This window comes from Mustela nigripes, chromosome 7 (genome assembly GCF_022355385.1).
Source record: "Mustela nigripes isolate SB6536 chromosome 7, MUSNIG.SB6536, whole genome shotgun sequence".
NCBI lineage: Eukaryota > Metazoa > Chordata > Mammalia > Carnivora > Mustelidae > Mustela > Mustela nigripes.
In genome coordinates, this window is record NC_081563.1 from 114,277,742 (window position 1) to 114,293,193 (window position 15,452).

Genomic DNA, 15,452 nt, shown 5'->3' on the forward strand with positions numbered 1-15,452 from the left:
GTATCAATCTAACAGCCTGTCTTAGTCCAATCAGGCTGCTCTCACAAAATACCATAGATACCATAGGGCTTACATACAACAGACATTTGTTCCTCACAGTTCCAGAAGCTGGAAGTCCAAGATCAAGGTGCTGGCAGATAGCATATTTGATGAGAGCCGGCTTTCCTGTTCATAGACAGTAGGCTTCTTAATTGCAACCTCACAGGGCAGAGGGGAAGAGGAAACACTCTGAGATCTCTTTTGTAAGGGTCCTAATCCCTTTCATGAGGTTTCTACCCGCAGGACTCATCACCTTCCGGAGGCTTCACCTCCAAATGCCATCGCACTGGGGGTTGTGTTTAATATATGAATTTTGAGGGGACCCAAACGTTCAGTCATGACACCACCAGATCCCACTTCATCCCAGTCCTGGAAGTGAAGGGGTGTGAGGGAACAGGCCTGGTGTGTAGAATACGCAAGCCACAAAGGCTGTGAGTTTGTGTGTGTACTTTTGGGAAATAAAAAGTGCTGGGGAGAAAATAGACGTAGACTGATTAGGAACGGCACTTTCCATAACATCAGGGATAGTCTCTTGGAGGTGATGTTTGGGCTGAAACTCAGAAGATAATGGTTGGGCCTGGGCTATCAATACTTAACATCTTCTTTCTTGCCTAAGTTCTGAAACAGCTGCATCACATGAGGGGTCAAGTACATGGAAATCAAAATAACATTCGATTCCTGTTACAGTTACTACTGCCCATAAACCGCCTGAAGGGCATCTGGCTGGCTCAGTAGGAAGAGCGCGCAACTCTTAGCTCAGGGTGCTGAGTTCCAGCGCCATGTTGGGTGTAGGGATTATGTGAATAAATAAGTTTTGTTTTTTTTTAAGATTTTATTTATTTATTTGACAGAAAGAGACCACAAGTAGGCAGAGGCAGAGAGAACGGGGAAGCAGGCTCCTGGCTGAGCAGAGAGCCTGATGCTGGTCTTGATCCCAGGACCCTGAGATCATGACCTGAGCCGAAGGCAGAGGCTTAACCCACTGAGCCACCCAGGCGCCCCAATAAATAAGTATTTTCATTAAAAAAAAAATACACCTGAAAACTCATTCTGTAAAGCAGTGTCTGACCCTGTTGGATCCTCTAGGCAGGAACTGAGAAAGGTCACAGCAGAGATGACTCGTCTCTGAGTCACAGTGTTTGGGGCTTCCGCTCGGAAGACTTGGTGGCCAAGGGAGCCCGTGATGGCTGGGGGCTGGCATCATCTGGAGATGTGCATGACTAGAAGCTGAGGCTGGCTGTGGGCAGGCACCGAAGCTGGTCTGCCAACCAGAACGCCTACAGATGACCTCTCTGTATGTTCTCTCCACGTGGGCTGATCTGGCTTCTTCCCAGCATAGCTCGGTTTGAAAACTGCGTCCTGCATCAGTACGTGGCGCTTACAGGATCTAGCTTTGGAGGTCACAGAGCATCATGTTCACCATGTTCTACGTCTAAGGCCATTGCAAGGAACGCAGACATAGGTCCCACTGCCTTGACAGCAGGAGTGTCAAGGTCACATTATGAATAGAGCCAGGTGGAACGGGAGCTATAGTTGAGGCCCACAAGTACTGACAAACGTGTTTGTGGAGCATAGCTTGGTCTGTGGATGCTGGGCCAGTAAAGCTTTCTCACATGGGAACATGAGAGTGGGGATAAACGAGTCTCGTTCTTGCGAGAAGAGTGTGGCAGCAGAGGGGAGAGCGGTTACAAAGGCCTGCTGCGAGCAAGAGCAGAGTGTGTTCCAAGAGCTAAGGGCAGCTTGGCAGGGGCACGGTAGGAGAGGAGAGGCTGATGGGGGAGTCGTGTTTGGAAAGCTTGGCAGGGAGACCTTGAACATCAGGCCAAGGAGTATACTGGGGAGTATACTGGGAGGCCAGTGGGTGCCAATGAAGGTTTGAGGAGGCCATGAGGCTGTCCCCACAAATGCCTGGGCCACATCGGGAGGCCATACGGCTATGCCCATGAGCCAGTTATGTCCCAGAGAAGACAAGGGCCCAGGTCTTGGGGTTTGGCCAGGACCTTCCCCCTGCTCTATGCACCCTGTTTGGCCTGTGGTATAGAAGACCCTGAAAGACCCCGGGCAGAAGCTGCAAACCATTCTAGGTTAGCGTGGAGCCCCAGAGCAGGATCTGCAGGGATCTGAGCCTACCCCGGGACTGGGCTGACCCCCTAAGCCCCTAGGGTCCCACGGCCTTAGCCCTTTCCCAAGTTACACGATTTCCTGGTGGTGACGCTGCTGCTCTGCTCTGAGGCGGTGCCCACCCCACCCATAGCTCCGTCCACAGCTTGGCTGATAACGTCACTGGTGTGGGCGCCTCTGGGAGAATTCCGGCTCGGACCATGGCATTAGCCCTCACAGCCCATAAGCAGAATTGGGTCTGACTGACATTGTGAAGATGTGGAAACAGAGGCCATGGAGGGGTGGGGTGGGGGAAAGCGGGGAAGAGGGACTGAAACCAGCAGAGGATGGAGCAGGAACTAGAATCCTAGACGTGGGCCTCCGGGGGGCCCAGCTTCACCACCCCAGATATTAGCTAGGGGGTCGTCTGCCTGGCGTTTGCATATATTTGCCCAGGTGAGGGGATGGTGAGGAGGACCCAGTCCCCGGGGTTTCACAGCAGCAAATTCTGACGAACCCTCACCCCCTTTTCCCGCTGGGGGCGAGAGGCCTCCCGGCTCCCCTCCCGCGGTCAGAGCCAGTCCCGCGCTGGAGCCACCTCCGCCGCGTCCACCGCCTACTGCGCGGGTCTCCGCCCTGTTTCCCTCCAGTCTGCCACGCCAGACCTGAGCGGGCCGGGGGCGGGGCCCGGGGGACCGACAGGGTGGGGCTAGAGAGGGCGCGCGCCAGAGAGGAGAGAGGAGTGACCGTCGGGGCCGGGCTTCGGGGGCGGGTCAGGGGGGCTGTGGGCGGGGCCTCAGTGACGGACAAGGAGGGGGCTGGAGCGTGAGGCGCCGAGCACGATGACAGCTGGGGCAGGGCCAGGGAGTGGAGGCGGTCGCCGCGCGGGGGGCCGGAGAGGACTGAAAGAGCAGGGCTGAGGCCAGGGCAAGGGTTTAGCGTGGCTTGTGAAGGAGGGCCAGACGCACTGACAGGGCCCGGAAGACCGGCTGCCGAGCGTTGGAGGCGGAGCCTCTCAGGGTTAGGGGCGAGGCCAGCGGCCCGGTAAAGCCCGGAAGGCCCGCCGGCCTGGGCGGGGCTGGCAGTGATTGACAGTTCAGGGTCGGGCTGAAGATGGCGGCGCGCTGGGCCGCCAGGTGGAGCCCTGCTGGAAGGGGGCACAAAGATCGTCCGAGGGGCTGGATAGGGGTGACCCGCAGCTCGAGGCCGGGAAAGGAGACGCGGGACGTATGTCGCGTAGTATGAGTGTATGAGTGACAGGGCAGGTGGCGAGACCTGGAGGAAGGACCGCTTGTGGGCGGGACGAGAGGACTGATGCCTCCGGGGCGGGGCTAAGGGGTCAGGAGTGACAGGCAGAGGGGTCGGCCTCAAACGGAGCGCCCGCCCCTGGGCAAAAATTCCTCTTCCGCTGAACGCTGGGAGCTTCGCGCATTTCATGTGCAAGGTAGAGGGCCAGTCGCCGTTGCTTCCGGGCTTTCACCAGCCAGATCCTACCCTCAGCACCGGGCCCTCCTCGGGAGGCTTCGGCTCCGGGGCAGGAGAGGTGCAGAGAGGTTACACCCGCCTGAAGGAGGTTTCCTCCGCCTGAAGGAGGTTTCCTCCGCCTGCAGGCCAACGGTCCCTTCCCATCCCAGCGAAATTCTCACAGGGCATCGTTACCAGTGCCGAGATGCCCGCCATTAGTGGCCTTCTCCGTGGCAGCCCTGGTTCAGCTTTGGTTATGACCCGGCCTGCCTGCCCACAGTTGCGGAAGTGCTTTTTGGACTGGCCCCTGGAGCTGTGGGTCTTCCTGTGACATTCTCTGAACCTGCGCCTGGGCATCCTCATCCAGGCGCAACCTGTCCCCCGCAGGCCTCAGGGTTCTGGAATCCCAGGTCCTTGCGCTTAGCCTGCCTTCCTGCAGGAGACCTGGAAAGGCCTAGCCCTCCAATCCTGACCATGCCTTCCCTGTTCACCTGGCCAGCCCAACTAACCCCAAACGCGTTGTGCCTCCGTTTTCCTCTTGTTCCCGGGCCCAGTTCTTACACTACAGTTCCCATCCCCGAGAGTAAGTCTCGCTCACCCTCGCTCCACTGAACCGCACCCCCCTCGCCGTCCTAGACTCCGACTACCCTACCTCTCTGGCCCCGTCCCTTCCGTCCCAGACTTCCCCTTATTCAAGAGGTGGGGGTAGGGGTCCCCGACGTTTTGTCCAACACCTTTTCTATTTGCGCTTTCTGGTCCTGCGTGAGGCCTAGGTCTTCCTCAGTATTCCCTCTGGGCTGGGTCCTGGAGGTGGGTCCTGTCCAAAGCCTGAATAGGCTGGGGGGGCGGGGAGGCAGTAGGGGTCAAGGGGTCCTACCAGCAGGATGCTGAGGCCAGTGGCTCAGGTCTTTTGTGTTGGCAGAATCTCGGGGGCTCTCTGGATCTGAGAAAATGAGTGAAAGCCCCTTTCTGTAGCCTCCCACTGAACGGTCAGCAGCGAGGCCAGTGGGAAAGGGACAGATTCCTCTTACCTCCCATCCCTGCTGTTTTTGCACTCTCAACCTGCATTTCCTTGTGGGGTCTATCGCAGTAACTAGCCTGCAATGCGCCATTGGGAGCCCCTCCTTTCTAGTGCCCTCCAAGGTTCTCAAGGAAGACCCCTGCTCCATGGCCAGGGCCCCCTGAGTGGCCTGCCTTATGGGGGAGCCTGCCAATTCCCAGGTTCAGTACTATTGCCCTGCAAGGGGTTGTGCCGCCTTATTAATCAATTTTGAGCTGCCTGAGGCCTATCTCCATCTCCTCATTCTCAGCCCGGGATCGGCTTCTCCTACAGATGTTCCTTATCATAGCATCACCCAGCATCTGGGGCCTAAGGTTCCCCAGAGGCAGGAGGGGCGGAAGGGCGGTGGTGGGAGAGGGCAGGGCAGAACAGAGGGTCACATTCCCCAAATGCCTTTCCTTGCAAAGCTCTGTGAGGGGAAACTGAGGCCCAGAAATGGCACAGCTTGACCACCAGCATGGCAGCAGCAGAGCCTACACATCAGCCGCTCACTCCAGTGCCACCAATGCCCACCTGCCCCTGGAAAGGTCTGATAAGGCATGCTCCCCCCAGTTTGCCTGAGGATCGTCTTCCCTTGTCCTTTGTCCATAGGGCTACTCTTCAGGACATCCTGGTCAGCATCCAAGAGGTAAGGTTGTCCTCTTGGGGGGGTGCCTCAAATTGAAATTCCCTTGGTCATGGGGAAGAGGGAGGAGTGGCTTCCAGAAGTAGCCATGGCCAGTCCTGGGAGCTGAGGGTTTCATGTCGTGGAGATCCAGGAGACTCCCACACTGCCTTCTCATGACTTTGTGTCTGTTGCTGAAGTTCAGAATGAAGATGTACTTCCTGCCTGCCCTAGAGTCTCTCTAGCATTTTCCCTGAGTCTCCGCCCTTCTAGGCTCATCTGTCCACTGGGGATTAAGCCCCTCCATCCAGACACTGGCTAGAGTGGGTCCCTGTGGCCTCACAGGACAGTTGGGCACACATCTCATAGGCCCAGGGCTGGCAGACATAGAAGGCTGTGGACCCAGGCCACAGAAGGGACCCACAGCCTTCACTCATCAGTCTACCATTAGTTTACCAATCCCACACCACATTTCCTAAACTCATGCTCTGTTCCATTTAACCATATCACTCCCATACTTACCTCTGGTGGCCTCCCATCTTTAAAATAAAATCTAAGGGATGCCTGGGTGGCTCAGTTGTTTAAGCATCTGCCTTCAGCTCAGGTCATGATCCCGTGGTCTTGGGATCAAGGCCCACGTTGGGCTCCTAGCTCAGCAGGGAGCCTGCTTCTCCCTCTGCCTGCCTCTCTGCCTACTCTGACAAATAAAGAAATAAAATCCTTAAAAAAATAAAATAAAATAAAATCTAAGATCCATACAATGGCCTATGAGGTCCAGCCCCTTTCCAACTCTCTTCTTTGCCTATCACACTCAGGCCAAGACAGCCTTTCTCTGTTCCCTGAACACACCCATGTTTTTTGGCCTCTGGGCCTTTGCACAGGCCTTTCTCTCTGCTTGTAACTGGATTGTGAGCCCTAAAAGGTCAGGGGTTGTTTTGGTTTTGTTTGGCTCTATATCCCCAAGCACTTAACTTGGTAAGCAACAGACACTCTTAATAATTAATTCTCGAGTAAACATACTTGACTTTTTCTGTTGACTTATTTAGTCTTTACAACAGCTATATCAGCTCCCTTTTCTAGAAAATAAAACAAGAACTCAGAAATTAGGCCGTTTGGGATGCCTAGGTGGAAGTGCTTGCCTTTCTCTCAGGTCATAGCCCTAAAGTCTTGGGATCGAGTCCCGCATCTGGCTCCTTGCAGAAATCCTGCTTCTCCCTCTGCCTGCTCCCCCTGCTTGTGCTTTCCCTCTCTCTCTGACAAGTAAATAAATAAAATCTTTTTTAAAAAAAAAAAGGCCATTTGTTGAGGGCCACACAGCTAAGATTCAAACACCGGAGGGAGGCTTTTTTCACATCCCATGCGTGTATGGGGGGACATAGGAGTGAGGTGGTACACCACAAACCAGCTCCCGGATTCTACATACTTGTGGGCTTCCCAGAGCAGGAGGTGTTGAGCCTGGGGTGGAAAGTTGGCCACTTGGGTCTGCCAAGTCCCTCAGAAAGCATCCCAAGCGCGAAGAACGGCAGTGAACGGCAGTGAACAAAGGTGCGGAGGCAGGGTAATCCGCAACTCCCACTAACAGACTCCGACGTCTGGGCCGGCCCAGGACACACCGCCCCCTAAGTCCCCGTCGCTGCCGGCTGGGGGGGTCTCTAGAGACAGGACCCCCGTGGGCGGAGAAATTGAGGATAAGAATCACTCCGAAGTGTCCCTCCCCAGGCAGGGGGCCGGGGCGCCCCCAGGGACGCGGGTTGGGCGCTCCCACGCCTCGCCGAGGCAGGACGTTCCCACACAGGGGTTGGCCTTGGGAAAGGCAGTGGGGCGGGCCCGGGGGCGGGCGCCCCGCGCTCTGGTCCTTCTGCGGGCCCAGTCTCCGTTTCGCTCTGCGGACCCAAGTTGCCGTCGGCGCTGAGCCGCGAGGTGAGTGAGTGGGTGGGAGAGCCTGGCTGCAGGAGCCCCGCGGGTGAGGGATGGGGCTTGAACCCGAACTTTCGTCACCAGTCAGAGCCCGAGTGGTTCCTGCCATCGGAGAGGGTCAGGGGGTTTCTGGCGGCTCAGAGTCAAGGACTTCTCGGGAATTGGCTTCTTTCTGCGCGTGGGACGCCATCTCTTTCTCTGGATGTAGATTACTCTTTCCCTCTCCCTATATGTGGGGCTCCCCCACCTACTTATCAATGACAGGGAGACCTTCCTTCCCAGATGTGGGGGTCCCCTCTCAACACATGGTACAGTCCCTCCTTGTCTCTAGTTAGTGGGTGCTCCTCGCTCTCCCCTGATGTGAGGGGCCCTTTTTCTTGCCAGAAGTGGGATACTCCCTTCCTCTCCCAAGATGTGTGCTCCTTTTCCTCCCTCTGACCCAGTTCGGTCCTTATCCTCCTCTAAATTCTCCCCCAAATCCTCCCCCCACCCACCCCAACCGCCCTCAGATGCCAAACCCTGAGACTTTCCTGGGAGTAGGGGGCTGGGCTCAGCCTGTGGGCCACCCGCCTCTGCCCCCACCAGATTCAGCGGAGCAGGGCTCTGTGAGCACGTAGGCAGCCAATTAGGGGGGAAGGAGTGGAGGCCAGACCTTCTGTGCAGAAACCTTGGCAGATGGCCCTGTGAGGAAAAGAGGTAGCTGTGGGACCTGCTCCCTCCCTACCTGGAGCCCTACTCAGTTTCCTTTGGGAGGGGGAGCAAACCACTGAGGGAGGGTTCCCAGCTTGGCCTCACCCAGGCCCCTCAGCCCCAAACTGTTGAGGCCCTCCCTCAGAAGTTAGGCCTCCTCCTATTTCTTGGAAGGTTAATTGAGGTCCCAGGAGGGAGGTTCCAAATGTCTAGGATCCCCACCCACCTCCTTAGGGATAGCAGACAAAAGTACAAGAGTCAGGGGCATGAGGGTGACCTTGAAGTTCTGGAACCCTACCATCATAACACCTGTGAAAAAGGGTTTCTCTGTGTGGGCTACGTGGGCAGGGCTCACACACACACACACACACACACAGATGTTCTTCAGAGCTGCCTGGAGCTTGGTGCTGAGGAAAACAGGACCTGGGATGCGGGGGACCCACGGCCCAGGAAGCGCCGGTAAGACCTGCACACCCACCCCTGACCAACTCTGAGGCTAGGGGTGGGCTCCTGCCTTCAGGCTGCTCTGGGCCTGCTCCAGACCATTTCCCCACAGTCCCACTCCTCCGTCTTGGACCACAAACCTCCAGGACATGCAGCTCACATTTGACAGCACCCCTTCCATTCGAAGCTTCCTCAGCGCCTGACCCCCCCAAACCTCAGGCGCCTAAGGCTTTTGTGTCCTGAAGCAGAGGGTACTGACAGGACCTGGCATCTCCTTTCCAGATGCTAGTTAGAAGAAAGGCACCTTAATCAGGAGAGACTTCAACCTAACAGCAGAAGGGCCTTCCGGACCCAGAATAACAACAGATAACAGTTATTGAGGCCTTACTATGTATGCCAAGTTGTGATCAACATTTCACACAGATTAACACACTTAGACTTCACGACTGCCACGTATGGCAGACGCTGTGCTACTGTCTCCATTTCTCAGATGAACAAACTGAGGCCCACAGACCTGCATATTAAAAGGGCCAAAGCAGTCCCATGCCGTCCTGGTGGTAGTACCGATGACTTCTGTGTGGGCATCTCTGGTATCAATAAACACAAGCTTTATCGAGACTCTCCCAGTGCCCAGCCTTGCTCTGGACCTCCTGGACACCCACGCGGAGCCCTTGAGGGCTTAGCCAGCAGGGAAAGCTTGCAGGAAAAGAAGCCAGTAGGAAAACCGACTTCTAGCGGCGTAACTTAGGGAGTGCCTCCTGTGTATGCCCTTTCGAGTATAGTACCTTGAATTTTCCCACAGCAGGGTGAGGTAGTTTCTCCTATTGTCCCCACTTTCCAGAGGAGGACATTGAGGCACAGTGAGGTCGAGGGGCCTGCTGGAGGTGGGGTGGGCAGAACTGGGGCTCAAACCGAGCTGACTCCAAAGGTGTGCGCTTGACCCCGGTCAGAGGCACGTGGACAGCGCTCTACAGCTTGCAAAGCGGTTCCACGTCTGCCATCTCGGTTGATCTCACTCGGTCTTTGTCCACCCACTGCCTTTGCCTGACATGCCTGCCTCACGTCCAGTCCAACCAGAGAGCATGAGATTTGTAGCCAAAGAGGCTGAATCACGGCTCTGGCCATGCTCCTTCTTGCTCTGTGAGTTTCAGCAAGTCACTTAGCTGTTCAGTTTTTCCATCTGTAAAACAGAGAGAGAACAGTCTGACCGGGCTCAGAGTGATGCGGAGTAAATGAATCAACTCCCCTAAAGGCCTGGGAATGGCTCCTGGCCCACTGTAAGTGCTCAGTAAATGCAGCCCTCTCCCCCTCCTCCCCCAAGTATTGTGGGGAGAGCTGGGATGGCCCAGGGGCAGCCTGAACTCAGCTCTTCCATTGCCCCTGCAGCCCACCGCGAGGGGAAGATGCCGCCCTACACCAACTACCATGCCCAGCGCTCCTACCCCATGCCTGATGAGCCCTTCTGCACAGAGCTCAACGCTGAGCAGCGGGCCCTGAAGGAGAAGGAGAAGGGCAGCTGGACCCAGCTGAGCCATGCCGAGAAGGTGGCCTGTAGGTGTCAGGGTGGGGCTGGCTGGGCAGAGTGGGCTGGGCGGTGACTCTGAAAAGGGCACCTGGGTGGCTCAGTCACTTAAGGGTCCGACTCTTGGTTTTGGGTCAGGTCACAGCCTCCCCTGCTGAGGTCATGATCTTAGGGTCGTGAGATCGAGCCCTGCAGCTGCTTGAGATTCCCTCTCCCTCTCCCTTCCCCTCTCCCTCTCCCGCACCTCTCTCTAAAATAAATAAGTAAATAAGTAAGTAAATATATAAATAAATAAAATCTTAAAAAGAAAGAGAGAAAGACTGCTACCCAAGACAGCCAGAAATCCCCAAATACCTGATCTGAGGGGTGAAGTTCATCACTTATTTGTTTATTCTTTTATTTAGTCAGCTCTTTGTGCACAGACAGATGCTAGGTGATGCTGGGGACACAGGAGTGAATCACCTTGATGGTTCTTGCCATTGGCCTAGGGCTCCCAGTTCAATGAGGGAATGGACACAGACCCAGAAAACTGTAACACAGGCTATGTGTCTAGAGTGAGGTGTGTCCAGGGAGTTGTGAGAACCCGAAAGAGAGAGATGGAATCCTGGTGGGCCTTGCACAGGAGGGCATGTTCTGGTTGGCCTTGAATGGTGAGGAGGAGGGTGTCGCCTGGCAGTGGGAACAGCGTGGGGAGAGATACAGAAGCAGGAAAGCATGGACTGTCTTGGGTATCACTGAGTGGTGTGGGGAGGTGGAGCAGAAAGGCAGGTAAGGTGGGTGGGAGGGCGGGGACCTGACCCTGGGAAACGGGAGGGATGTGTCCTGCCTACCAGAAGTTCCCCTAAACAACTCTGATGTTTGGAGCCTACTCCTGGCCATGCTTTGCCTAAAGGGGATGCTCCATAAGAATTTGCTGAATGGGGAGCCTGGGTGGCTCAGTGGGTTGGGCCTCTGCCTTCAGCTCAGGTCATGATCTCAGGGTCCTGGGATCGAGCCCCGCATTGGGCTCTCTGCTCAGCGGGAAGCCTGCTTCCCTCTCTCTCTGCCTGCCTCTCTGCCTACTTGTGATCTCCCTCTCTCTATCAAATAAATAAATAAATAAAATTAAAAAAAAAAAAAAAGGATTTGCTAAATGGACAGCCTCTGCTGCAAGAGTGGGGAGGCTGGGGATCCCTGAGGCCAAGACTTGGCCCAGGGTCTTGGGAATGGATACACATGAGGCCCCTCCTTCCTCACCTCTCCTCTGCCTCCAGTGTACCGCCTTCAGTTCCATGAGACCTTCGCAGAGATGAACCGTCGCTCCAACGAGTGGAAGACAGTGATGGGCTGTGTTTTCTTCTTTTTTGGATTCACAGCTCTGATGATTTGGTGGCAGCGGGTCTATGGTGAGTGGCAATCCCTCACCTTGCTACAGCCCTGGGCCATGCCCTTGTGGTCACAGCCACCAGCCCAGCTCTTACAGGGCGACTATCCTGGCACTCATCTGCGGAGTTTTGAAAAGTCCTCTAGGGTGAAGGGCAGAGCATGGCTGCCTGGGTTGGGATGCAGGAGCTCTACTTCTCTGGGTCTCAATTCCTTCATCTGTAAAATGAAAATAATAGTGCCCACATCACACGGTTCTTTTGAGGATTTAATGGCTGTAAGCCAGTGCCTGGCACATTATCATGAATGGAGCCGTTACTGATTGCTGTTGTAACCATTAGTTTTTCCATCACAGAGTCTCCAACATAGGAGAGCTTAAACAAGATATAAGTTTTGTTACTCTCACAAAAAAAGGCCAGGGTGAGTATGGAGACTGAAATGTCAGGCTCCTTCTGTGGTGTTGCACGGCTGTCCTCACTGTGTGGCTTCCTTCTTGCCATATGAGATGGCCGCTTCAGCTCCAGCCTTGAAGGCCTACCTTCCAGCCAAGAATAGGGCAAGGGATGCCCCTCCTCTTTAAGGTCCAGAAGTTGCCCACATCCCTTCTGCTCAACTCCTGTTGGCTAGAAATGATCACATGACCATGTCTAGCCACAAGGGAAATTGGGAAATGTAGTTTTTAGCATGCTGGTCCCATGCCCGGCTAATGGCTTATGACTACGGAAGAGTGATGCTCCAGGTGTGGTCCCTGGACCAACATCATCATTTGGGGATGCTCAGAAATGCAAATTCTCAGCCCCAGCCTGGATCTACTAAGTCAGATACTGTGAGAGGGAGCCCAGCCATCTGTGTTTTAACAAGCTCTCCAAGTCATTCTGATGGCCACTCAGCTTTAGGAAGCACTGCTCCAGAAGGGACAGGGATGTTGGGGAAGAGCTGGCAGCCTGTGCCCAGCTTTTCACCTCCAACAGCACCTTTCTTCTTCTGTGAGAGTGTGATGGGAATTCCTGCCTTGCATGAGGAAGAAATGAGGGAGACTTTGGGAAGAATTCTAGTCTAGTCCAGTGCTTGGTGCTGACAGGTGCCATAAAGATCTTTTCCTTCTTGGGGCGCTTGGGTGGCTCAGTGGGTTAAAGCCTCTGCCTTTGGCTCAGGTCATGATCCCAAGGTCCGGGGATCGGGCCCCACATCAGGCTCTCTGCTCAGCGGGGAGCCTGCTTCCCCCTCTCTCTCTCTGCCTGCCTCTCTGCCTACTTGTGATCTCTTGTCTGTCAGATAAATAAAATCTAAAAAAAAAAAAAAAAAAAAAAAAAAGATCTTTTCCTTCTTTCCCACCCACTGGGATAGGAAGTCCCAGTGAGGATGTCTGACAAGCTGAGTCAGCCTTAGAGCCGATGGACCAGGAAGTCAAGTCTGAGCTGGGTGGGGAGGCCCACGGTCCCTCATGCACACATGTCAAGGGACCTAAAATGTGTCTTGGGTGCCCCAGCCTTTTAGTGAACTACTGCCCACTTCAGATTTTTTATTTTATTTTATTTTATTTATTTTTTTTAAAGGGAAGAAAGTTTAGAAACCATTAAGGACATATGTTTTTAAAGATTTTATTTATTTATTTGACAGAGAGAAATTACAAGTACACTGAGAGGCAGGCAGAGAGAGAGAGAAGGAAGCAGGCTCCCTGCCGAGCAGAGAGCCCGATGCGGGACTCGATCCCAGGACCCTGAGATCATGACCTGAGCCGAAGGTAGTGGCTTAACCCACTGAGCCACCCAGGTGCCCCAGCCACTTCAGATTTTTAAAGTGAACACCCTTTCCTCACCTCCTACTTCCAACCCCCTTAGGAAGCAAAAGAAACCGTCTCATCCTGGGCCCTTTCCAGTCGGTGGGAGCAAACTCAGTAGTTGTAGTTTGAATCAGTGCTCCTATTCCGTTGGGCCATAAGGTAAGGAAGCGGGCTCAGAAAGGGGAAGGAGCTTGGCCCAGTTTCCAGTGAGTCAAAGGCAGAGCTGGGACCAGAACCCAGAGGTCCCTGCAATGAAGCTTTAGCAGGAAGTCTGGTGGGGGGACAGACAGGGTGGAAGTGGGGTCCTCAGCGCAGGGCATCCTAACCCTGTGACTGGAGACCCTGGCTCAGGGGGACAGGGTGGAGGACTTGCAGGGTCCTGAGTCACCCTTGCCCCCACCCTATGCCTTCCCCGCAGTGTTTCCAAGGAAGCCCATCACCCTGACGGATGAGTGGAAGGCCCAACAGCTCCAGCGTATCCTGGATATGAAGGGCAACCCCGTGCAAGGCCTGGCCTCCCAGTGGGACTATGAGAAGAAGGAGTGGAAGAAGTGATGCGGCATCCGGGCTGACCTCCCTGAAGCTCCACTCCGGCCCAGAGCCTGTGGAGGGCCCTTTCCTCTCCTTAATGCCAATAAAGCAGGCCTATTCTCTTCTGTCTTCAGTCTCCACCTCAGTCTTTACTTGGCACGAACCTATACCTAAGATTGAGTACTGGGGTGAAGGAAGGGCAGGAATAAGCCACTTTCCAGCGGCCCAGAGCCCAGCCAGTCATGGAGGGCTTCCTGGAGGAATAGGAGCTAGGTTTTAGTCTTAAGGGATCTGCGGCACTAGGAAAGGGAGGAAGGAGAAGGAAAGGTATTCCAGGTGGAGGGAGTGGCTTGAGCAACGCCACAGACTTATTCAATTATTAACAAATATTTACTGAGCACCTACTGTATGCCAGGTACTAATCCAGGCCAGAGGGATGCAGCAATGAATAAGACCAAGTCTCTGGACTCATAGAGGAGGCATTCTTTTATGGAGGGAGACAGAAAAACGAATATGTAATGAGTGCTGTAAGGAAACAAAACAAAGCAGGATAAAGGGACAGAATTAAGGTGCGCCTGGGTGGCTCAGTTGGTTAAGTGTCTGACTCTTGGTTTTGGCTCAGGTCATGACCTCAGGGTCTTGGGATGGAAATCTTGTGTTGGGTTTCATGTTCAGCTCCCGACACCAGTTGGGTGTATGAAAATTCAACTCAATTCTGACATGCAATTCGGAAATAGCATCACCGGTTAAGGGTTCTGTCCTACCAGAAGCCCTGCCCCTGACTTTTAGACACCAGTCCCCAGCCCAAGTTACCTGTGCTTCTGACTGACTGGCTAGAAATCAGAGGATTCCACAAGCCGCTCCCTGGGATTGATTACTTTACTAACATAGCTCTCAGAACTCAGGATTACCAGTTTCTTACAAAAGGACAGAACTCAGGAACAGCCAGATGGAAGAAATGCAGAGGGTAAGGCATGGGGAAAACCAAAGAATTGCCCTGCCTCCTCCAGGCACTGCTCTCCCTACATCTCCACGTGTTCACCAACCCAGGAACTCTCCAAAAAAACCTGTCCTTTGGGGGTTTTATGTAGTCTTCCTTACAGAACCACGATTGATTAAATCATTGGCCTTTGCAGAATGATTCAACCTCCAGTCTCTCTCTCTCCCTGGACTTGGGGCAGGGTGGTTGTGCGGCTGTGGGATTCAAAGTTCAACCCTCTAACCGCAGGGTTTGTTCTCTGGGAAATCCTTAGGTGGAGCCCAAAAGTCACCTTGTTAACATAAGAAGCGTTTCCTTCCTTGCTCTGATTACTTAGCAAATTCCAAGAGTATTAAGAGCTCTGTGCCAGAAACTGGACGAAGACCAAATTTATGTATTTCTTATTATAAATCACACTATCACAGGCTGGCATAACAAAATACCACCAGCTGAGTGGCTTAAACAACAGAAATGTATTTTCTCACAGTTCTGGAGGCTAGAAGTCCAAGATCAAGGTGTTTGCAAAATTGGTTGCTTCTGACGTCTGTCTTTGGTTTGCTAATAGCCACATTCTTGCTACATCCTCATGGTACTTTCCTCCATGCATATGAGCGTCGTTGGTGTCTCTCGGTGTTCAGATTTCCTCTGCTTATAAATATGCCTGTCCGATTGGGTTAGGGCCTTTCGTAAAGGCTTTATTTTATTTTCATTGCCTCTTTAAAGACCCTAACACCCCAAACCACTACATGCTGAGGTTCTGAAGGTTAGCACTTAGTCTTAAGTGTATGGATTTGCAGGAGACATGACTTAGCCCGTAACAGTTGGGTTCAAAATTATTTCATTGTCTCCTTTTTCTCAGAGCATCGGGCACCTAGGGCATTTTCTTCGCTTGGCAGAAGTCAAAGACCCCTGAGGGGGCAGGGGGATGACTAGAGACCCAGGATGCTCTTAATGGCC

At 54.0% G+C, this 15,452-nt stretch overlaps 1 protein-coding gene across 3 annotated transcripts; it reads left to right on the top strand.

The window, feature by feature from the left end:
- The first annotated feature begins 3,520 nt into the window (after positions 1-3,520).
- Positions 3,521-13,645, top strand: LOC132021816 (cytochrome c oxidase subunit 4 isoform 2, mitochondrial). Of its 3 annotated transcripts, XM_059406735.1 has the most exons (6): positions 3,521-3,583; positions 5,255-5,291; positions 8,252-8,333; positions 9,705-9,869; positions 11,094-11,225; positions 13,404-13,645. In XM_059406735.1, exons 3-6 carry the CDS (start codon positions 8,252-8,254, stop codon positions 13,538-13,540), a joined length of 516 nt encoding a protein of 171 aa, XP_059262718.1. In that variant the 5' UTR covers positions 3,521-3,583; positions 5,255-5,291; the 3' UTR covers positions 13,541-13,645. The 3 variants fall into 3 exon arrangements, with proteins under 3 accessions (XP_059262718.1, XP_059262721.1, XP_059262719.1); XM_059406738.1 differs by lacking the exons at positions 3,521-3,583; positions 5,255-5,291 and adding an exon at positions 7,099-7,187 and having other exon boundaries at positions 8,263-8,333; XM_059406736.1 differs by lacking the exons at positions 3,521-3,583; positions 5,255-5,291 and adding an exon at positions 7,104-7,187.
- The last annotated feature ends 1,807 nt before the right edge of the window (positions 13,646-15,452 follow it).